The 24068-nt window shown below is 42.6% G+C and overlaps 1 protein-coding gene across 2 annotated transcripts in view; it reads right to left on the bottom strand.

Annotated features, from left to right (window-relative positions):
- The window catches only part of DPYS (dihydropyrimidinase), an 80458-nt gene that overhangs the window by 1470 nt on the left and 54920 nt on the right, over positions 1-24068 (bottom strand). For both annotated transcript variants that reach the window (XM_003782549.3, XM_023517340.1), the window contains exons 8-9: positions 11701-11908; positions 672-790 (exon numbers count right to left, since the gene is read on the bottom strand). In XM_003782549.3, coding sequence (XP_003782597.1) covers positions 686-790; positions 11701-11908 — 313 coding nt within the window. In that variant the 3' untranslated portion in view covers positions 672-685. The remainder of the gene's footprint in view (positions 1-671; positions 791-11700; positions 11909-24068) is intronic.

Raw genomic sequence — 24068 nt, 5'->3', positions numbered from 1 at the left:
CGCCTATAGTCACAGCTACTTGGGAGGTTGAAGCTTAAGCCCAAGAGTCTGAGGTTGCTGTGAGCTATGACTCCAGAGATTTCTATTGAGGGCAACATAGGGGATCTTTGTCTCCAAAAAAAAAAAAAAAAAAAGACCATGTGCATAATATCATTCCAAATATTAAGTACATCAAATACTAATAAATTTCCTGATATGTTTATTATACCCCCTAAAGCAACATTTGATTCATTTTTCATTCATCCTAAATTCTAGAACATAGTTGCCTTTACTATATGAGGATTCAATTTCCAAATAAAGTCCTAGTCAGTTTATAAGTTTTGACCATGAATTTATACTCCATCTTATGTAGTGCAAGGACAGTTCCCTCTGTATGTTCCCAGCCTACTGCAATTCGCTTGGGCTGATTCTCTAGGGCTCTGTGGAATGTTTCCTAACATCTGGGAGAGTGGACCTCTAGTTAGTTCAAGGTCGTCTTCAATCTGTAAGGCTCATCTAAATGTTCTGTGTCGATGATTCTTATCAGTGTTCCTGTGGCCTCAATGACCTTGAGTCTTATATCACTTTGAAGCTTTTGACCTTGCTCTTTCCAACCCTTTTGAAGAGAGACATGCTAATTTTATGTGCTTTCGTGCAAAGAGAGAATACTCTCTTTGCCCACAGACCCTTACCCATAGCACCCAGCTCAGGGGCGAGCCTGCTTCTGAGTCCCAGCTGTGGAGTCTTCTCTTCCCACTGTGATGACTTCTCCCTTGTAGGGTGCGCGCTCCACCGGGGCAGGTGTGCAGGTCTGAAACAGAACATTTCATTTCTCTCTTATGGTTTACTATTGACTTCTTGGATTCAAAGCTAAGTATAGCTCCCTTTATGAACCGTGAGAGCAAAAAAAGAATCTTGTGAATTTATCATGGGCTTCCTGTGCCCTTTCCCTTTCAAGAGCTTCTTGGCAACCTTGGGGATCAGGGTTGTCCCACTCCTAGCTGGTGTGAGTCTGCATCAGTTAGAGACCCAGGGAGCCCACACGGGGGCCTCTGCCACATCCTCACACCTTTCTAGTCCTATAACTGTCTCTGCAGTTCTTTCTAACATCCTCTCTTTACTTCTCCTTCCAACCTCACTTATCCGTGTTCCCAGAGTGCTTTGTTGTGAGACTCCTCTCAGAGAGGCAGCTTCAGATTATAGCAATTCGTGTGTGTGTGTGTGGGGGGGGGGGGTTATTTTCCTGATTGCCTTTGTTAATAATAGAACATCTATAGATGGTGAGCCTCTTTGGTGACCATCCACCCAGCAGAAACTTCTGCTGGATTCAGTTAATTCAGTGCTTGAGCAAAGTTTTATAATTTGGACACACACAAACGAACAAACAACAAATTATTGTGGGTCTCATTTCGACCATACAAACTAATGGTTTAGTGATCAACAATGCAGCCTTTGGAGTAAGACGGATCTAAGTTTGACTTCTCTCTTTGTCATTTACTATTTGCAGGAAACTGACAAGTTCATTAACGCCTCTAGGCTGACTTCCTCATCCATGAAACAGAGGCATTAGAGACATCCAGAGACAAAGCGTTTCCTTCATTCATTCAGCACATACTTACTGAGCTCACACTGCCCCAGATAATTTTCCAAGCCCAGAGGATACAGCAAAGTCCCTATAGCCACGGACTGTGAAGCACAGTGTTGGGCACACTCTGAGCACCTAGCAAATGGGAGGACCCCAGGCCAACTCCCTGTGCACTGGATGCTGCCTTGAGCCTTGTTCTGGCTCAACATCTCAGTTCTTTTCTTCACCTTGTGTCCTGTCATCGTCTTGAGGAATACAGACACCCAGAAATGAAGTGCCAGCCTCTCGTTCTGCCCCTGGCCCCTGGAAACTGGTCACTTCTCACATCTGAAACCTTTAATTCACCTAACACCCCACTCTCAGACCACATCCTCCCTTTCAGACCTCTATTCCCCATCCTCTTTCCTTTCCTGGCTTTACTTTCCAAGCCAGACTGCACGGTCTATCATTTAAACCTAGGGCGGCCATATAATTTATCATCCAAACTAGGATACTTCTGAGAGTGAAAAGGGTACAAACATAATTAACAAGCACAATCCAGGACTGTCTGAGCAAACCAAGATTGATTTCCACCTCCCTTCAACTCCATCTTGCCTGTCATCGAGGGGGTCCCCTCCTTCCTCTCTGCTTCCCTTGCCAATTGCACTCAGCAAAGTGAGTTCAATCATCAGCCTTGTCTGCAGCTGAGCCCCTCTGAAGAAAGTGACAGAAGTGGGCAGACATTTGTGCCATCTACCTGTGTGCTGTGTGTCCCCCGTCGGCCCCCACTCCATCTCCCTCTTCCTTCAACAGTTCCTTTGAACCTTTTCTGCTTGCACTTTTCAGCTGTTGCTTGGTTTGTCTGTCCTGGACTCCTTCCTGGGAACTGTCTGCCAACACCAGTGGTTCAGGGGGGCCCCATCCTCCTCACCCAGGGTGGGATAGTTCTTTAAGCAGCTCAGCCCATCCGTGGACCCTTCCTGGAACCCAGGTTCAGGCATAGGGATGGCGTGTGACCCAGCTGGGCAAATCAGAATCCTCCCCAGCATCCTCCTGTCCTGGCCAGGGCCTCGCACAAGCTGGGGTGCCCACTCCTTTTTGCCTAAACATCTCTGACTTCTCTTTTATAATAACTCAGCCAAATTCGAACTTTAGCACCATGAATCACAGTTGAAACAAGTAGAATGTAAGCCCTTTAAGATCAGGAACTGCTGTCTTAGTGTCCACGTCCTCTGCACCTCGAACAGTGCTCATTAATCGAGAAATCTATGGTCCCCCCACCCTCTCTCCATCCTGCTTACTAGTTTTCTGGAATCATCTGTTTACGTGCCTGTGTCCCCAGCAGGAGCACCTGGGTACTGTGCTGTGTCTCCACAGCAAGCGCTCAATACAGAGGGGTGGAAGGTGGGTTTTTTCCTGTGGGGAGGGAAAATGAAGGGGGATTCCCATCCAAGCTTTTCTTGTTTTTTGTGGGTTTTCTTGGCCTGAGCTGACTCAGTTTCCCTCAGCCTCTTTGGCTGTGTTTCATCACTCATCTGTTCTCCAGAGAAATCTCTCTCCCTGACTGGCTGTCTTCCACGGGCAGATCTTGGATCACTCATTTGTCTAAGAACTGCACCTGGCTATTCAGTCACTGCACTGGCATTGCCACCGAGCCGTATTGTGGCCCAGCTCATCACTCTGGTCAGGGTGACCATCACCTGTGTCTGACATGCCTGTTGGGTCTAATCTGCACACAGTCCCAGTCCTCAGCTACCTCTGAGGCCCCAGGTGGGCAAGGGCTGGTTTCCCTCCAGAATAGCCATGAACGTGAGCTCCACCTGCCTACTCTGCCACCTCAGAAGCCAGCCAGCCTTCCTCAGGAGTCTTTTAGTCTCACACTCCACCGTCTTTCCCTGGGTTAGATGAGTTGACAGGAATCAAAGACAACCAAAGTTCTGGTGTCTACCCTCTCAGCACTTTTAACCTTTTAATATTTTCTCATCCTGAGAGGTGCGTTATATAAGCTCTGTAATGCCTAGACTCACACCTTATTCATCTTCGTTCTGTCTCTTGCCCCCGGCATTGTACTCTGTGTGTGCTTTAGAACGCTGATAGATGCTCATTGTGACAACATGAGAAAGTGCTGGCACGTACACTGCAGAATCTTAAACCGTTGCTGCTGTTATTCAGAAATTAGGTGCACATTTGCTTTCTAAATAGACTTAACCTATCACTCTTAGCAGTGCTAGTCTGTTCCTCCTCTCTAGGGACAATGCTAAGTCTCTATCTGAAGTGCCCACTGCCCAGCCTGGCATGGACCCCGCATGTGGGCTTCTTTCTCTGTCGTCTGAGATGGGTATGGTGATAGCACAGATTCCATCCCAATTCTCCTGGCTAAAAGCATACCTAATTTTTGGAGGAAGTTTACACAGCACAAAACACAGAGAGCCCAGGGCGGAGAGCTGAGTGTTCTGGGTTGAACAGCACGAACAGGTTCCTCCTCTCCCCTTCCAGGCCTCCGTGTTCTCCTGCTAACTCCTGCCTTCCTCAGGCAGCTTCCCCAGGCTCCCTCAACTGGCTTCTCCTCTCCTCGGAAGGAAGGTTGGTAGACCCAGAGCTCTATCTTAATCTCCATTTCGTCCCTAACACAGTCTTCTTAGTGGCCTCAGACTCGTGGTCGTAAATCTATACGCAACAATTCCCAAATTTTACCTCCAGCCTTGATCTCTCTGAATTCCTCTGCAGATTCCTTTATCCAAGCAGCTAATTGACCACAGCACCAAGAGGTGTGAAAATACCTCAATAGAATTCAAACTTTAACACCATGAATCACAGTTGAAGTAAGTCGAATGTAAGCTCTTTCCTTAAGGTCAGGAACTGCTGTCTTATTAGTGCCCACATCCTCCACACCTCGAACAATGCCTGGTGTTCAACAACATTTAAATGAAAGGAGATTTCTTTCTTTCTTTCTTTGTTTTGCTGAGACAGAGTCTCACTATGTCGCCCTCACTAGAGTGCCATGGCATCGCAGGTCACAACAATCTCAAACTCTTGGGCTTAAGCAATTCTCTGGCCTCAGCCTTCCAAGTAGCTGGGATTACAGGCACCCACCACAACGCCCAGCTACTTTTTGTTGCAATTGTCATTGTTTAGCTGGCCCAGGCTGGGTTCAAACCTGCCACCCTTGGTGTATATGGCTGGCACATAACCACTGTGCTATGGGCGCCAAGCCTGAAGGGAGAGTTCTTGACTGTAGAAGTTCTTGAAACTTTTTATCATAGTGGGCACTGGTATCACCTGACAGTGATATTTTTTAAAATTATTTGACAACTTCCTCAAGGATCACTTGCTTGTGTCCTGAGAACACACCTTTGAAGCTGATCTGGGTTGCGGCATCTTTTTTCCTCCAGTGCAATCTGGTCAAGATTAATCACACCTCAACAGCAACTCTTTCCATCTTCATGAAATCACAATAATATAAAATGGCTTGAGGGTAAATCATGTGAGAGGCTATTGCTATGGTTTGAATGTTTGTCCCTTCCCAAACTCAAGTTGAAATTTAATTAACCATTATAACAACATTAAGAGATGAATCCTTTAAGAGGCAATTACCCCATGACGGCTCTGCCCTCGTTGAATGGATTAATGCTGTTATCACAAAAGTGGGTTCTTTATAAAAACGTGAGTTCATTCCCATTGTGCTTCTCTCTGTTTTTCTCTCGCCCTCTTTTTGTCCTTCCATCATGTGATGCCATCCAAAGTGGGATGACACAGCAAGAAGGCCCTTGCCAGATGCCAGCCTCTCGATCTTAGAGTTCTCAGCTTCCAGAGATGTGAGCCAATAAATTTCTGTTCATTATAAATTACACAGTGTCAAGTATTCTGTCACAGCAGTAACAACTGAACTAAGACAGCTGTCCTAAATAGTACAAGAGACACAGATGGCATCTCACCTAGCAGGATGCGAGGGGTCTACCTTGGTAGAAAAGAGTGGAATTTGAGTTTTCTGTATTTAATGATAATTGTCACTGTGATGAGTTAACAGAAAGACAAAAATAAGAGTTATAAGCATTACTATAAATAAACCCTAATTGCAATCAACCTTACACCTTCATAATTAGAGAAATGCATTTGGGTTAGCTGATCAGGGAAAGAAGAAGACGTGAGTTGATAGAAAATTCAACCATACACTCTGCAGAGGATAGAGTGCTGGCTAGATTGTCTGAGAACAGTAACACCAGTAGTGAATAATCCCTAAGGGGTTACTGAAACAGTGGACTATTACTGAAACACTGCTGTCAATCAAGACCAGAGAACTTCCAAATACCAAATAGCAGACACTGCCCCAACACTGCACAGTGCAAATAATTCATTCCCAAAGAATGACATCCATGCCTGGCCTGGTGAATTTAGGGGACACTCAGCACACACAGAGAGGAGCTATCCAGGGCTCTGTGAAGCACTAGTACACTAGTGATCCTTAGGTTCAATAGAGGTGATCTATAACAATGAAAGTTTATTTGCATTTTGATAATGTTTTACAATTCACTGAATGTCTCCATCTAATCCTCAAAATATCTATGCAGAGGGGAGGCTGGGGTAGTGAGTGATATCCTGAAGGTGGGTGATGGGCGGCTAAGTGAGCAGACATTAAACTTTATGATTAGTATGCTGCAATGACAGTGGTTAAAGCAGTGATTTTCAACTTGTGTGTCATGAAAAATTTTAAAGATCATTAATTAAATTATTTTCAAACTGTGGAAATTTAACTATAGGTTTGATTGTGTTGTGAGATAATAAAAGGTTTAAAAACACTGGGTTAAAGGGAATACTTTGATGTGGCAAACCTGGGTCTGAGTTCCAACACTACCACATAGTAACTGTGTGACCTTGCAGAACCTCAGGTTCATAATTTATATACCAGGAATACCACTACTTACCTCCAAGGGTGGTTGTAAGAATTAATGTGGCTTGGCATTTAATGGGTGATCAATAAATGTTACTGAATGAACGCTGAATGATTACATAAAACAGGGAAAGTGCCCTCTCTACAGTGGTGTATGGGTCAAGGTCAACATCTCACTGTCCTTTTTCTCACCACCCTTACAGCCCTAACTTAAAGCACTTGTCTTTTCCTGTGGTGTAAATACTCCCACCATGGCTGATTCCAATCTACCAAGTGACATCACTGAATGAAGAGTTGGGAAAAGATGCATACACTTATCTCTTGTGAGCCAAATGAGCCAGCTCCAGCAAAGGTATTACCTTTTACTAAGAATAGGAATCAATATGAGGAAATTAGCATTAAATGGTAGGTGATGCCGTGTCTTAAATTATTTTCTTTGAGTTACCACCTTGAGAAAGACATTGACAAACTGCTATTTCAGAAATGGAGAATACCCATCTCAAGGACCAGATCAGCCAGTCACTCAATTTTATCTTATCTACAAGGCAAATTATGCTTATCATTGCAAAGATACAACCCAGTTTAAAAGCTTTGGCAGCAGTATTGTGAAACCATACATTACTCCGTGAGGCTAGTCCTGTTTCTATATAAAATGCAATGTGACCCTTATTTTCCAGAAAAGGTTGGGGTTGCTTATTACTGGAAAAAAAAAAAAGAAGACGGAAAAATAGATGACTTAAAGCATGTCCATACTTTCAAATTTTGGTGGACATTTTGATACTCTTCACATGCACAGATTCTCAATATGTAATCCACTTTCATTTAAAGAGCTATATATTTGGTGGTAAAAATTTTACAATATGTAATTTTATTCTTTCAGAATTCTCTTGGACATCTAGGTTGCTTTTTTCTCTTTTATTCCCCCTAGCATTCTTCCTTAAGTGACTTTTATATAAAATTGAAATATATTTTATTATGTTAAATTTATCAAAGGAAGTTTGATGTCTCATATTCTGATTTAAAGTTTTTCCCTTAAGGATCAGCTGTTTAAATTTTGAAATAAATAAAATAACCATTCCCCAAAGCTGTCAACTTGGATAAAAATGTCTTTTCTTTCCTTTGAAATTCCCCAGAATATCCAACAATAGTAATAGCTGCATGATGTGACGCTGATAAGTTTTATTAAGTAATAAAATCATGAACAAGAAACAAGCTCACAGACAATGCCACCATTCGGGTTGAGGCAGGAGGCCATCTTCTGGGTAAATTGATTTAAATTTCTTTCTATGCACCTCAGAAACCACAGTCTTAGCTTCTTTTGTTTGTGGTTTAATTCATTTATCAAATTGCCTGCTGTGTACTAAGTAGTGGCATAAAAAGAATTAGATGTTATCCTGTAGGAACTAATACTCTAGCCAGGAGACCAGTCCAGTTCTGGAGTTGGGAACTGCTGATGTGACTCTATAAACTGTGGTTGGAAAGTCCTGAATGGAAAGTGACTCTTTTTCCTGGGGAGGATAACAGGTGAACAAGAGAAAGGATATGGGCCATTTCTGCTCCCCTTCAACCTCTTATCCCCACTCACAAAAAAATCTGAATCTTTTAAATAAAAAGTAAAGCAAGAGCCTTGATAACATCACATGAATTTAAAATCTAGAGTTCCTTACGGTTCTTTTTCTTAGCCTTAGTGTGATATTTTTATTCTATAATTGTTTTTGCTTAATGGGATGGGAGTGGGGAGTTGAAACATCTCTAGACAGTTCCCAACCCTCATTTCATTTCCTGCATTTTATTTGATATTTTTTATATCATTTTTCTAATAATGCTTTTCTCCATGATTTGGGTTTCATGACAATTTTCTTCTGGGAATTGGAAAGAATTATCACAAATCCTGCCTCTTTTAGTTACTTACTGCATAGCCCAGAAATATGTACTTAATTTTGCTGAGACTCAGCTTTCTGATCTGTAAAATGGGACTGATAACATGTACCACGTGGCTCATTGCATAGATTACATAAAATGACGAATGTAAACCACTTAGTACAGAACCTGGCCGATAGTAAGTGCTCAGAACAACATACAATAGTAATGATAGCTATTAATTATTATTGCTTCAAAAACAGTACTTCACTAGAATATCTAAAAAGTTGGTATCAAAAATGCTAAGAAACTAAAATAACCTACAAAATTGATAGTCAACTCATAAAAACTGAAGTTGACATTAATTCTGCCAACGAAACACAAAACAACTGAAGAAAAAGAACTGATGAAACCAGTCATTTGGTGATCTCTGCTGCACAAAACATTTTCCCTGCAAGAGGAAGACTGAGGCAGTGAGTCTTTAAATAGTGTTCCCTTTTAGTCTAGCATCCCTACTGGCAAGCACCTGGAACTGCATGAGTAGCCCTGCCTTGGATCTTCTTCAAGTGCCACATTATCTATTACCCACTTCTATTGATTCTACCCACCTCCTTATGATCCCCTGAGTTCACCCTTTCTGTTCATCCCCTCGATTACTGCCATAGCCTCACAATGAGCCAGCTGCCATCATATCTCAACTTCAGACTATTTTTTTTCTTGAGAGACTGTTTCTTCAAGCCTAATGATTATTAATTGATCTCTCATTACCTCATTTAACTCAACCTTTCTAATGTACAGTATGGTTTATTGCATAAGTACACTTTTTTTGGAATCAGGTAACCAGAGTTTATGTTCTAATCCTGACATACACTTGCTGTATGACTTGGACAAATTTCTTAATTTTTTGAAGCTCTAGTTCCCTAATTTTTAAAATAAGGAAAATGTTACCTACTTCCCTCAGAATTGTATTTTATTATTATTATTATTATTTTTTTTTTTTTTTGCAGTTTTTGGCCGAGGCTGGGTTTGAACCCGCCACCTCTGGCATATGGGGCCTGTGCCTTACTCCTTTGAGCCACAGGCACTGCCCAAGACTTGTATTTTTTTGAGACAGAGTCTCACTTTGTTACCCTCAGTAGAGTGCTGTGGCATCATAGCTCATAGCAACTTCAAACTTTTGGGCTCAAGTGATTCTCTTGCCTCGCCTCCCAAGTAGCTGGGACTACAGGTGTTTGCTACAATGCCTGGCTATTTTTAGAGACATATCTTGCTCTGACTCAGGCTGGTCTTGAACCTGTGAGCTCAGGCAATCCACCTCCCTTGGCTTCCCAAGTGCTAGGATTATGGACGTGAGCTACCACACCTCCCCCACCCTCGCCTCAGAATTGTTACAGTGACAGAGCCCTTGGCAGTGTGGTTCACCTTTAGTCGGTATTTACTAAATGTTAGTACTGAGTTATTTACCATGTAAATGTTCAGAAATACCTAGGATTCCTATAGTCACCACCTACTTGTCACTTGTCAGTGTCGACATTTATAAATTAACCCCCCATCCAGCAAAATCAACCTGTTACCTTAAACATCACCTATTTTGACTGAAATATAGTCTATGAAGAGCAGTAGCATTTCTGAGAACTTAAAGCATGCCAGAGCACTTCTTTACCCAGTTAAAGCCTTAGGAAGTGTCAAAAAATGGATGAATCTTGGGTAATGGACTCTGAGAATCTATGAGGAAAATATTTTCACAAAGCATTATAGGAGAAAGCAAAGAAACTATAAGATCCAAGCAAAATGAATTGAAAAATAGCCAGAGAACTCTGGAAAAGGAGCTATATATTTGAAAAGTAGAAAGAACAGAAGGAAGCCTTAGGACTGCTCTGAGGATTGCAACCTTCGCCATGGGCATGGCCATGCGGGGAACAGTAACGCGTGAAGCCTGCAGGGTAAGAACTAGAACACGCATCCTCTCTGGAATAAGCTTCTGCATCAGCTCTGGCCTGTTTTAGCCATGTGGGATTGCGGGCCCAGGGTTGCCTTCCCCAGCCCCTAAATCCAGAAATCTAGATTTTTTTAAGCTAAAATTTTCCAATATTCTAGTGTAGTGTAGTGAACTTTAAAAACTAAAACTCTGTGTAAACTAAAGAAAACATGGGAAAGCCCCAAGATATGTTAATGCCAAATATCTCTTCTACAAAGACTCATTACAAAGATTTGGGGAAGTTTACCATAGATTTGGTCATCAAAAGGGGAAAGGAAAGAGAATTAATATTTATTAACCTCCTACTATGAGCCTGACCTTTTTTTTTTTGAGACAGAGTCTCACTATGTCGCCTTCAGTAGAGTGCAGTGGTGTCGCAGCTCACAGCAACCTCAAACTCTTGGGCTTAAGCAATTCTCTTGCCTCAGCCTCGCAAGAAGCTGGGACTACGGGCACCTGCCACAATGCCCGACTATTTTTTATTAAGGTTGTCATTGTTGTTCAGCTGGCCTGGACCAGGTTCAAGCCTGCCAGTCTTGGTGCATGTGGCTGGTACCGTAACCACTGTGCTACAGACGTCAAGCCAGAGCCTGCTGTTTTAAAATCTCATTTGAGTGTCACAATTTGTTAGGGAGGAAACATCGACATCATTTTCCAGAGGAGGACATTGAGCCCATGAAATGATAGAGAAACTTGCTTTAGGCCACACAGCAAGGCAAAACTCATATTTAGAGTTCCAGATTCCAAAACATCACCTTGCTCTGGGGGTCGTGATCATGTACCCAGCAGACTTTCACCTCAGTAATGGACAATTTTTCAAGGGGCTTCTGCTGGTGCTAAACTCCCATCACTGCCTTTGCACCAGCCAATGCTGGGCTCCGACTGAAGCTGGGAGACTTGAAGCCTAGCTCAAGGACTCCCAAAGGCCTTGTTCAAACTTTCCTAGACCATGTGGCGGTCTAGATGCTTCTTCCCCGTTTCTCTCCTTCTTTCCTTCACTGGGGTCAGATTTGAGTTATAATCTGAGGGGGCTCCTAGCCTTTCCCACCTCTCTTCCATTTTCTTCTCACAGGAGTTTCCCTTAATAAAACCCATGCATCTTTATACATGGTGTCTATTTCTTAGAGAGTGCTAAGTCAATTGTCAAAGGGCTCCCCAAAGGCCTTGAACTTGTCTGAGAAAACCTGGCTTAGTCCATAAGAAAACCATGGACAGATACATCAGTCTGCAAGGGCAAATGTCTCTGTCTAATTATACTGCTTTCTTTAAAAACTGATATTGTGAGCTCTCATTACAATCCTGACATCCTAGGAATGTGGTGAGCTGAGTGTGATGTGACAACACCATCACCACCAACAATAACAACCAGCCAGACACCCAGGAAAGAATGACAGTCCAGCCTGTGGTGGAAACCCTGTGGGGCACACTCACCTGGTCTCGCTGCTTGATTCGTTTGTAAATATATTCAGCAAATGGTTTTCGAGGAATAAACTTCCCATCTCCTGCTGTGACACTGAAGACTCCGGCTTCATACACAACTTTGCCTCTTGAAATAGTCACAAGGGGCACCCCGTGGCAAACCATGCCCTCGAAGATGTTGAAGTTAACAGCCTGATGATGAGTTTTTGCTGAGATGGTCCTGTGTTTGTAAAAAGAAGCCCAGAAAAGCCCCAGATCATCACCAGCTCATTGGATGAATATAAAATATTAAGAGAAGAATGACTTAGAAGAAAATTTAGCAACTCTATTAAGCCGTAGATTGATCACTGTAACAAGCGACTTTAAGAATAGAACACAGCATTAACATTTCATTACAAAGTAATTACATTTTCTGAGAGAAAAAAACCAAGACATCACTCTTGGAGGTGATTAATGAGGATAAGTTTTTTTTTTTTTTTGAGACAAAGTCTCTCTTTGTCACCCTTGGTAGAGTGCCATGGCATCACAGCTCACAGCAACCTCAAACGCTTGGGCTCAAGTGATTCTCTTGCCTCAACTCTTGAGTAGCTGGGACTACAGACGCCCACCACAGTGCCTGGCTATTTTGAGAGACGGGATCTTGCTCTTGCTCAGCTGGTCTTGAACCCATGAGCTCCAGCAATCCACCTGCCTCAACCTCCTAGAGAGCTAGGATTATAGGCATGAGCCACCTCGTCTGGCCCCAAAGCATTGTCTTTCATGTTTAGACTTTTAAATTATTTTTTTATGTGCTAAAGAGCAACATACTGTATTTTTTCACTTATAAATTATAAGACATTATAAGCATGGATGAGTCTGATGAATTGATGACCCAATACTCAGCTCAATGGAATTTTAAGTTTTTGCAAACCCAGTTGAGACTTCCTAAATGCCCTCTCCAAAACCCACTCCTGACTCTGCCTTTCAGAGGTAATCACTACTTAATGTTATCAAATAAAATTTGGTAGTTATCAAGGAAAAATACATCTTGAATTTCTTTTCTTTGTCTGTGGCAAACTGGAAATTTGCAGATAATTGAAATAACCAAACACGTTAGACGATAATCTCTGAGCACGCTCTCGGTCGTGCATCTGCATTTTCATCAGCACTCTCAGTAGTTGATCAATACTTTTCAATCTTACATAACATGATTGATTACGATAACTTCCAGGCCGGGTATTTAGAAATGCTGGACGTGTCCTTTCCTTAAATCTCATTAAACAGAAAAGAAAAGACAAACCTGGCAGCAGGGGATAATAAACACACAATCTGAATTCTGGTAGAAGCTGCTACAATCTCTCTTAGAAATGAATTAAAGAGAAGTACTCTGCTAAAACTTCCCAGGCTGAGTCTAAGAAAGAGTAGACTAAAGCTCCCCTATCCTAATCTGGAAGGGCTGCGCCTGGAAGCCCTAGCTATTCTGTGTGGAGTTCTAGAATAATGATGGCTAGGCATGATAATGATGGCCAAGTCCTTGGTTCCAGATCTTGCATGGCTAAACAGAATTCTTGATTATCCATGCCAATCACAACCCACCTGCTTGAGTTTGCTCCTCCCTTGAGTTTCTCATCTCAGTCAAGGACACCACCATCTGCCTCTCCTCGCCCCTCAAATCATCATCTAGCTTGTTGGTTTTGTCTCCCCATAAAGTAAATCCTAAACCTGCCTGAGTCCACCCTATCATCCCTCAACCCCAGCTCCTCTTGTTGGCCTCTGTTTCAGCTCTTACCCTCCTACATCCCCTTACCACTCTCCACCAAGGTGCTCAAACCATGTTTTACAATAAAAATCAGATCATCTCCCCTTCCTGTTGGATACCCTCAATGCCTCCAGTCTGCTCCCCACAAGCCAGCTAACTGTAAAAAAGCAGAGTGATGATAATAATAAGAAAGAAATTGCTCCCAATGAGAAAAATATCCACCATGGAAAAGAAAAAGAAAAACATCCAGTGTGTCAGGCAGAGCGTTTATAACATCTTATTCCATCCTTAGAACACCTCTTCAAGGTACGGTGTATTTTTCACATTTTACAGAAAAACAAACGGAGATTTATAAAGGTTAAGTAACTTGTCAGAGGACATATGACTAGCTTGATGAAACTGGGATATCTTTATATTTTAAAAATTTACAATAAAAACGACATTTTGGTGTACAGGTCTATGATTTCGATGCAGACCTAGATTTGTGTTACCATCATGACAGTTCCATCACTCCTCAAACACACACTCTTCCTTTGCAGTCGCCCTCTCCCCCCTAACTCCCGGCAGCCTGGTTCTGCTCTCCATCACTATAGTCTTCTCTTTTCGTGATTGTCATGTAAGTAAATGGGGTCACAGAGTCCGTAAGCTTTGAGACTGACATCTTTCACTCTTCGTAATTCCTGAGGTTCCTCCCAGCTGCTGTGTATTATGGGTGGTTCATTCCCTTTGCTCCTGAACCCCATCCTATGAATGCACCATGGTGCATCCCCCATTCACCCACAGAAGGACACTTGGTTGCTTCCAGCTTTTCATGACTGTGAATAGAGCCATTATGAAATTCAGGTACGTGTTTTGCATGACCTTGTCCTTAGTGAAAATACCCAGGAGTAAAACTGCTAGGTCATAGTTTAAGTGGATGCTGTAACAAAAAGCTCTTTCAGTGACCTTAGGAACCAACTCACTGATACAAAGAAATGTTTGAAAGGCCGCTAAGGAGCTGGAGATAGGCACATACTTTCATCACTAAGGAGGAGGGAAGGGTATAGAGCAGACGGTAAGCAATATCATTAAAAACCAGGAAATGAAGGAATATATAAAGGGATACTTAGTATCGAGTGAATGATGATGAATTATGAATTGGTGATGAAAGATACAAACTCAAAGAAAATACATCTAGGAAACAACATAGAGGGGCTTCGAACTTTCAGTTTACAGTGACTTTTTATGGCCCTCATGATCTCTCTGCCAAATATTCCCCTAGCCTTGGCTATTGCATTCCCATGCATCACAATTCTGTTGATGTGCTTTTTGACAGGTACCCCTGAGCTGGCACTGTGGGATGCTACATGAAGTTGTTTGGACTGATGAATCAGTAAGGCTGCCATAGGGAGAAAGCAATGTTGAAATGGTTATTTGACGGCTGGTGTGGTGGCTCACGCCTATAATCTTAGCACTCTAGCCTTCTGGGAGGTTAAAGCGAGTGGATTGCTTGAGCTCACAAGTTCAAGACCAGCCTGAGCAAGAGTGAGACCTCATCTCTACTAAAAATAGAAAAATTGAGGGAAGAGGATTGCTTGAGTCCAAGAGTTGGAGGTTGCTGTGAGCTATGATGCCACAGCACTCTACCCAGGGTGACAGCTTGAGTCTCTGTCTCAAAAAAAAAAAAAAAAAGAAAAGAAATGGTTATTTGAAGTATAAGCATGAGAGGGAACAGGGGGAAAATCCTAAGAGTTACTGAAGCTTTTAGGAAAATAATCTAACAAAAGAAATAAGCTCCATACACAAAGATTGTCATTACAATATTGCCTAAACTATTAAAAAAGGAAACATAATTTTCCAATCACTATTCAATGGAACACTAGGCAGTTATGAAAGTCCAGAATTAAGAACACCCTGGAGAAACAAAATCCCCAAATGATGTAATATTATGTAAAAAAAAAAACAGGCCATAGAGGGTATGTAAGAGATGTCTACGCAGGGGATAGATACATACGCAGGTGGACAGACGCAAAAAGAAATTTACAAAGTCGCCTTTTTGTGGGCTAGAAAGTAAGGACTATGGCAGTACCTTCAGAGGTCACGTTATACTATTTCTGGGACTTAAGTTGTGATCTTACAATGAGGTTGACACAGCAAAACATCAAATCAGATTTTTCCGCCTCCTGCCAAATAAAAGTCATTACCTTGACTTTCTCAGCCTTGGGGTTAGCAAGAGAAAGAGGACAATTAGACAACATCTAAGAGATTCTTTATAATAAGGCATCATGTAAATGAAGTCAAATTAACATAAAATGTAGATTCAAGGCATTATCACCAGTAGCAAAAAGAATATGCTTCCACTTTCGCATTGGAAGGTGTCTGACAGGGTGTCATTCGTCACCCAACTTCTCCTTCCAGCCAAAGCTGTAATTCTCCCACCTTAGCAGCTTTCCCACTTCTGAATCCTTGCACATGGAGTTATCTTTACCCTGAATGCCCTCCTCTCTCTTCCCTAACGCTCTACTCAAGAACCCTGGTCCCTACACCTAGGAGGGACCTGGAGTGACACTGAGCACTGTGCTCTGTGACTTAGCATCATCTGAGGGGACTGTCACCATCTCTTGACAGGCTCTCTTTTCCTACTTGGTGCACACTTTAAGACAGGCTAGGTTTTTTATCCTCAGCACATGGTAGATGCTCTGTAAATATTTATGCAGCGATCAGATAAAAGGACCATATGATTTTCCTCCTGTTCAGTCACGATGATGGTTTTATTTTCTGCCTCCAAGTCCTCTGGGACGTGACTGTGAGACAGAACCCTGGATTAAATGGGAGGTAAATATACAGTCCATAAGTTCTGTTGGGTCCTAATATTCCTGGCATGATGTACAAGTTAATTAGTAATAAATAAGTAAAGTTATTATAATTACCATTCTTATCAGAGTAGATAAAACACTTATTCATTGACATGTAGAAATACTTGGCAACGCCAATGTTATTGACCATAATAAGTACACAGCTAAGCATTATCGCCCCATTTCCCAGGTGATGATGCTGAAATGGAGCTGTTTCGGGCTTGCCCAAGGCTGCCATAGCTCAATGTTGTATGAACTTCGGAGAGGTAGGAACCACTTTCATCTTCTGAGGATACTGTTACATATGTAACCCTGCCCATAAGAAGGTTTAGAAAAACCATGATACATTTTCCAATATTTAGTAATGGTTTTAAACATGAAAATACAATGCAAATTCAGCACATGATTTATAAAATTAGTACAAAAATACTAGTTAAAATTTATTCCCCTGTAGTGCAGTATGGGAGATGAGGTCCATTAATGGAAGGAAGGCTGGTTCAAAGTCACACGTCTCTGTGAGGTCATCTGTCATTCCTTTGAACACACTTCCTTTGGGGAATTGTCTCCAAGGCAGAATCGAGGAATGTTTCACCTCAGTCTCCTTGGCGGTTGGGGCCCAGGCATGTGATCTGGGTTCCTTGGAGACAGCACTGGAGAGCCAGGTTTGCATGGCCAGTTGGTGATGCAGGAAGCAGGTGCCACAGGAATCCATGTTGATGAGGTGGTGGTGTATAAATCCTGGTGCTTACCGAGGCTCTAGCGGCAGGGTCTGTGCCCTGCCACAGGGAGTATCTCTGGTGTCTATGCTGAGAAGCAGTATCAGGGTTTTCTGCTGTCCTGTGCTATGCCCAGGGCATCTGTCCTGGCTGTATGACCTCTTCGCTTGGTCCTCTAGCCCTCCTGGAGGCTCGATGAGGCACCGGGGTCCTTTAATATACTCCCTTTTTGTTTAAGTACCTGGAGAGGATTTCTTTTGATTGCAGCTAAGAAACCTGCCTGACATACCTTTTTTCTTTCTATTCTTAAGCACATCTCTGGGACACTTAGGAAAATCTCCTTTAGTCATCATTTCAAAAGCATAAATTTGAGGCCTTTCTTGAATGTGAAGCCAAACTGCCCTCCACGCATCCATCATCCCTGTGAGAGGCCCTGGACAGAGGTGAGCCTTAAGCACCTTCTCTTGACACATAGCATATGACAATAGGTCTGTCCTCAAAACACTCCCCCTGCCTTTATTTTACTACAGTGAAATATGCCCCAGTTTTTCATAAGTTGTGTCAAATTGTCAGAGTTGCCCTCTGGGGCAGCCCAGGTCCAGGTGTGATGACCAACGCTGGACTCATAGATACCCCACTACCATGGAGCTGGTGGGCTTCAGGCCTTCTGGTGAGCAGAGGGTGCTCTGAAGGCTGGGAGACCATCTTAGAAGAAAGTAAGAACTCGTCAAGCTCTGGCTAGAAGATCTGCCAATAATACACAACGATCGTAAGGTTCAGTGACACCTGAGACAGCTGTGGCAAGTGTCAAGTCTACCTGCACATTTCAGGTCTTTAGTGGGCCACGCCCATGAGACCACCCTGAGACAGGAGGAATAGCTGGAACTGTAGTTTGGTCCCTTGGCATTTATTCTCCCATCTTCTGGCATCTGCACCCCAATTTTTCTTTAAGAAACTTCTTTCCCCACCATTGGAGATAATCTGACCAGTGTCTTAGGCATGGTGTCTACTTTTCCCTAATTGAGAGATGGCAATTGTGGTCCCTTTTTGAGGAATTAGAATCTTTGTCAGTGACAAAAAGAATTAAAATTGACTGCAGGGCCCTTCCCTAAACACAGACAGATGCCTGCTACAAACTGCCTGGGGCTGCCCTGGGCTCTGTCCTTCCAAAGCTGGAGCCGCCACTACACCTTGCATCCTTGAGCTCCCGGGGCCTTTCCATGGACTGCAGTGAGCACAGTTGGTGATTATGTTTTGCAGCCAAAGACCCTGACTGATAGAGACCTTGTCCTTTGGAGAATAATTCCCTTAATGAGGACTCCATGGATGTCTCTGAGGCAGAGTTCAAAAGGTCTGTGACTCAAAAGGAATCAAGTAGATATTTTCAACTACATTTTCCCACAGAACAAAAGCAAATCTGGGGTGATACTCTCACTCCATTTGTAGCAAAACCAAAGAGCTGCAAGATTCATTATCAAATACTTTTCAGGTTTAACAGTATGTAAATCAGCTGAAGAGAATAGCAATTATGAGAACTACCTTCTCTCTAATTACTGATTGGATAGCTAGGTGTCAGCCTGGTGAGGACATGAAGGATATGTAATGATGAAATCCTGACCACCCTGTAAATAAGGCTGGCCATTGACTCTTCATTAGCAGATTTACAGAAAGGGTGTTTTTGTGGTCACTCTACCCCAAGGCAAAAGCTCTCAGTGTCAAGCTCACTTTGAGCTTGTATATGAAAGGCATGTCTCCCGGGGGTGGGGGGAGAGGGGAGGTTATCTCACTGAGTCCCAATTACACACATCTCCAAGGTTGAAGTCGACAAGGAAGCATTAAGCTATTTTCTAGCTTAGTCAATAACTTTGATACCACTCACATCACAGCTGCAGAAAAACATTCTGTCCCTTTGCAAATAGCTTTCTATCAAAGAGCCGTGTGCTCTTACAGATGAGAAAATCACTGAAGCAGAGCCCACAGGAGACGCTGTCCATGTGCATTCGGAAAGAACATTAGGGTGAGGAAGAGAATTTCTTAAAGCAACGTGAGCCTTGCTGAGCCACAAGAAATGACTTGTTTAGGTATTTTGGTGAAATTCTCTCTTATTTAGTCAATATGTCTATGGCACAGATTCTTAACCAGGTTGCTATGAAAACCAAAAACAGTTAATAGAATCATGTCAGTTTTTAGTGGCATCTTAAAAAAATATACCTTATCTCTCTACACTGTGTTATTTTAGGACTTATGTCATCAACATAAAATAACAGTTAATTATTTAATCTTCCAAACAATCCCATGAAGTGGATATTATTATCATTCCCATGGGATAGATAGGGATGACGAGGAACAAAAAGATCAATAATGCACCCCACCCTCACCCCACCCGGCATGAAACTATTCAGCTGTAAACAATGGCAATCTAGGCTCTCTGCCTGTAGCTCAGCAGTAGGGGCGCTGGCCACATACACCTGGGCCAGCTAAACAATAATGACAACTGCAACAACAACAAAAATAGCCGGGTGTTGTGGCGGGTGCCTGTAGTCCCAATTACTTGGGAGGCTGAGGCAAGAGAATCGCTTAAGCCCAAAAGTTTGAGGTTGCTGTGAGCTGTGATGCCATAACACTCTGTCTCAAAAAAAAAAAAAAAAAAAAAAAATTCAAGGTGGGGAGTGGGGGAAGAAAGCGATGGGTAAAAGCACACCTATAGGGACAGTGCACACTATCTGAGTGAAGGGCACACTTAGAACTTTGACCAAATCTGTACAGAAACAAAGTATGTGCCACCTAATATTCTGAAATAAAAAAGTTATAAAGCAACAAGAATCAAACAAATAGAAAGAAAAATAAAATAACTCACCCCACGTTGCACAGCCAGTGAGATTGTGTAGCTGAGATGTGAATATGATGAACGGTGTGAAGCGGGGCCTTTGGCTTCGGAGTTGGGCTCTTAACTACCTGGCACTTGTAAGCTTGAAAGCTTACTACTGCCCCTTGAAAGCTTACTACTGCCCCTTGAAAGCTTTATGGGAAGCTACCTGGAAAACATGCTGTCAATGAAAACATTTTTTTTTTTTTTTTTTTGGGTAGAGACAGAGTCTCACTTTATCACCCTCGGTAGAGTGCTGTAGTGTCCCAGCTCACAGCAACCTCCAACTCCTGGGCTTAGGCAATTCTCTTGCCTTAGCCTCCTGAGTAGCTGGGACTACGGACACCTGCTACAATGTCCAGATAGTTTTGTTGTTGTTGTTGCAGTTTGGCTGGGGCTGGGTTTGAACCCACCACCCTGAGTATATGGGGCCAGCGCCCTACACACTGAGCCACAGGTGCTGCCCAACAAAAACATTCTTAATCCACTAGAAAACAAAGAAGCAGCTTGTTCCATAGTTTCTGATGTTTCTTGATCTGTTTAGCAGCAAAGGATGTGGAGGCTCTTAAAAATCCCTTAAGTCAAAATTGACCAGTCATTCTCAATGTGATCACTAGGGAAGTTTTTTTTTTTTTTTTTTTTTGACATGTGCTCCAACTGTCTCTTTCAAACTACCTCTTCTGTCAATTTCTTGGACATGACAAGTTATATAAATGGGAAGCACAGCAGCCACAGCTCTGGAAATGCTAAATGATGCTACTTCAAGTGCATTGTCATTATTAAGCAAAGTTGCCGCTCAGTGCACCTATCAATCTTCCACCGTCTATTCAGACTCATACACCCACCTCCCATGGAAGCGAAATGGGAATTGCTTTAGCCACGTTATTTAAGCTAAATTGGACAATAACTTGGAATGCTACTGGGATTCAAGGGTGACAAAACATTTAACAAAGGTTCCTTAAAATGCTCCCCAAACATTGACTTAAAGGAATAAAGTTAACTCTGCTATTGTATCCTTGGAGTTGTGTGATGAATGGATAGTGGTATAGATTATGGTTAGATCTATGTAAATTAGATTTACACATGAAAAATCTGACCTTGGATGTACCATGACCTTCACCGCCCATGCTTCACACAGTACTGAGCAACAGGAAGGCATTTTATAAATGTATTTGTTTATCAGAAAATGAACTATTAGCAAATTTTGGATTACCACTTAACATAAATATGACATGTTCTATACACCAGTTTTCAGGAAGCGAGGAATTAAAAATAATTGGTGTCTTTAAGGAACAGGAACTAAATGTAAATCAGGCAAGCTAGCATGAAACTGGGGTGTATGTCTTATGAATATTAATCAGGTAGATGCTTATAGCTGAGGTGTGATTATTAGCTTTTGGAAGGCTAAGCCTTTGGCCTGACATATTAGCAAGAGTTGGAAATAACTTTCTGGGGTGACGTGTGGATTGTGTATTATAATTTTATTGTCACTCTTCCTGGGACGCTGCCTTGCCTTTAGCAAGATGACATTGCTTGACAGACTATCTCTGGGCACGACGTGAGCAGAAAAGATGTGGGTTTTCTCTATATAGAAACATACTAGGTAAAATCTGCATGATATTATTCTTGAAGGTACCAAACAGGCCAGGGCATTTATTGTGTTTGGTTCTAGCTCCATATTTTAGGAAGAAAAAGGAATGGGTGGAATATGAAGGGAAGACGGGAAAGCTATTAACTAAAAGGATGGAACAGAGAAGTTGAACAGCAGAAATGTCTGGGGGACATCGAAACTTCGGTCCTTTTTTTTTTTGAAAGGAAGAAGATGACCTATTTTCCTCCATCCCTACCAAAAGAAACAAAAAGAGTTAGTAAGCATAAATGCTAGCAGAGGAAATGTAATTTGACACTGGAAAATAATTTCTTGACAACCAGAGAATGAGGTGTGTTAATAAAAGAAGAAAAAAAGTCTATAGCCAGGACAGCCAACCAGGCAAGTCAGAAGGCTGAAGAATTCCACAAAGGTGGGCTGAAGTACCCTTTGCAGGTGACAGAGACCGTCAAGCTCCTCAAGCTCCGCTGTGTTAAGAATCAAGGCCTGGCCTCCACCATTCCTGGGAAGGTGACAAGGCAGACATTGCCACATGAATCTATTCCCAAGTCACAATTGAAGAAACTCCAAATCATCAAATCCATTTTTTAGCCAAAACAAATATTTGCGGACTCTTGCTCTGAGCTAAGCATTAAAAAGCATTATCTTACTTAATCATCACAGTAAACACATAACATCATCATCATTATTATTATCTCTATTTTATGGATGAGAAAACTGAGGCTGCATGAGGCTAAATTGTCCAGGACACAGCACACAGCAAAACAAGATCTTTTTTTTTTTTTTTTTTGAGACGGAGCCTCAAGCTATCCCCCTGGGTAGAGTGCCATGGCATCATGCTCACAGCAACCTCCAATTCCTTGGGCTCAAGCGAGTCTCCTGCCTCCACCTCCCAAGTAGCTGGGACCACAGGTGCCCACCACAACGCCCGGCTATTTTTTGGTTGCAGCCATCATTGTTGTTTGGCAGGCCCGGGCTGGATTCGACCCCGCCAGCTTAGGTGTATGTGGCTGGTGCCTTAGCCACTTGAGCCACAGGCGCCGTGCCCAAAACAAGATCTTGAACTCAGATCTGTGAAGTTAAAAAGGCACTCCTTTAATAATGAAAACCAGCTAATTTTAGTCTTAGCACAGGGTCTGCAAACTCTTTTGGATGGGGCCTGAATTAATAACTAGGCAAGGCTCATGGGACCAGCACTGTGCGTATCTATTTCTGCCACAGCTAGCAAATTTAACCTAACGTTGGCTGCTCAACAAACATCAGCTGGTTGTGAATTGATGAAGCCCCCTATGATTTAAGCACCTTTGTGGAATTTGCTTAGAACCTTCACATTTGAATGAGCAAAGTAATAGTTGTGAATCACAATGTTACTTTTTCCAATCACTTGATCCATTGTCTAAAGACTGTGCTGTGGAGAAAATATGGCAAAGAGCCATCAACAAGGCACCAAAGGCTTCCTCAGTGTCTTGGCATGAACTGGAGATGAGCTGACCTGGGATGTTCAACAAAATCCAGGCCACGGCCTGCGTTGTAAATAAAGTTTTATTGAAATATCGTCACACTCATTCATTTATGTATTGTCTGAGGCTGCTTTTGCAAAACAATGGCAAAGCTGAGTAGTAACCACAGGGTCCCTCTGACCCACAAAGCCTATAAGGTACTATCTGGACCTTTACAAATAGAGTTTCCTTTTCTCCTGCTGCAAATGTTGCCGGTGGCAAAAACAAATAGTCAAAGAAAACAACAATAACAACACAAGGTTTTGCTTTAATTTTTTTGAGACAGAGTCTCACTTTCTTGCCCCCATAGAGTGCTGTGGCATCATAGTTCGCAGCAACCTCAAACTCTTGGGCCCAAGTGATCCTCTTGCCTCAGCCTCTTGAGTAGCTGGGACTACAGGCACTTGTCACAATGCCTGGCTATTTTTTATTTTTATGTTTTTTAGAGATGGGGGTCTTGCCCTTGCTCAAGCTGGTCTCAAACTCTTTCGCTCAAGTGATCCACCCACCTTGGCCTCCCAGAGTGCTGGATTCCAGGTGTGAGCCAACATGCCGGCCCTAACACCAGGCTCTTGAGTGAGTAATTGGAAGACCTAAAACTTGGCAGGTGAGAGAGCCACAAGAAAGAAAAAGTGACAGGCAAGGACGGAAAGGGGAGAGGAAGGGGCACAGGTAAAGAAAAATAAAGAAATCAGTTTTTAGAAAGCACAAGGGAGGCTAAAATAAAAGTGACCAAAGAGTTGTGGGGGCAGAGGGACACCAATGACTTGTTCCAACCAGTTTCAGGGGTGGTCACTTACCCATGGAACATCCACGACTTTCCAAGTACTATCAGGTAACAGCCCATATTATTATTATTATTATTGCAGTTTTTGGCTGGGGCTGGGTTTGAACCTGCCACCTCTGGCATATGGGGCCGGCGCCCTACTCCTTTGAGCCACAGGAGCTCACAGCAACCTCAAACCCTTAGGCTTCAGCAATCCTCTTGCCTCAGCCTTCCAAGTAGCTGGGACTATAGGCATGTACCACCACACCCAGCTAGTTTTCCTATTTTTAGTAGAGATAGGGTCTGACTCTTGCTCAGACTGGTCTTCCTGAGCTCAAGGAATCCATCTGCC

The sequence above is a fragment of the Otolemur garnettii genome, unplaced genomic scaffold (assembly GCF_000181295.1).
Source record: "Otolemur garnettii isolate 467f Iridium unplaced genomic scaffold, OtoGar3 scaffold00004, whole genome shotgun sequence".
NCBI lineage: Eukaryota > Metazoa > Chordata > Mammalia > Primates > Galagidae > Otolemur > Otolemur garnettii.
This window is presented reverse-complemented; position numbering and strand designations above follow the sequence as displayed.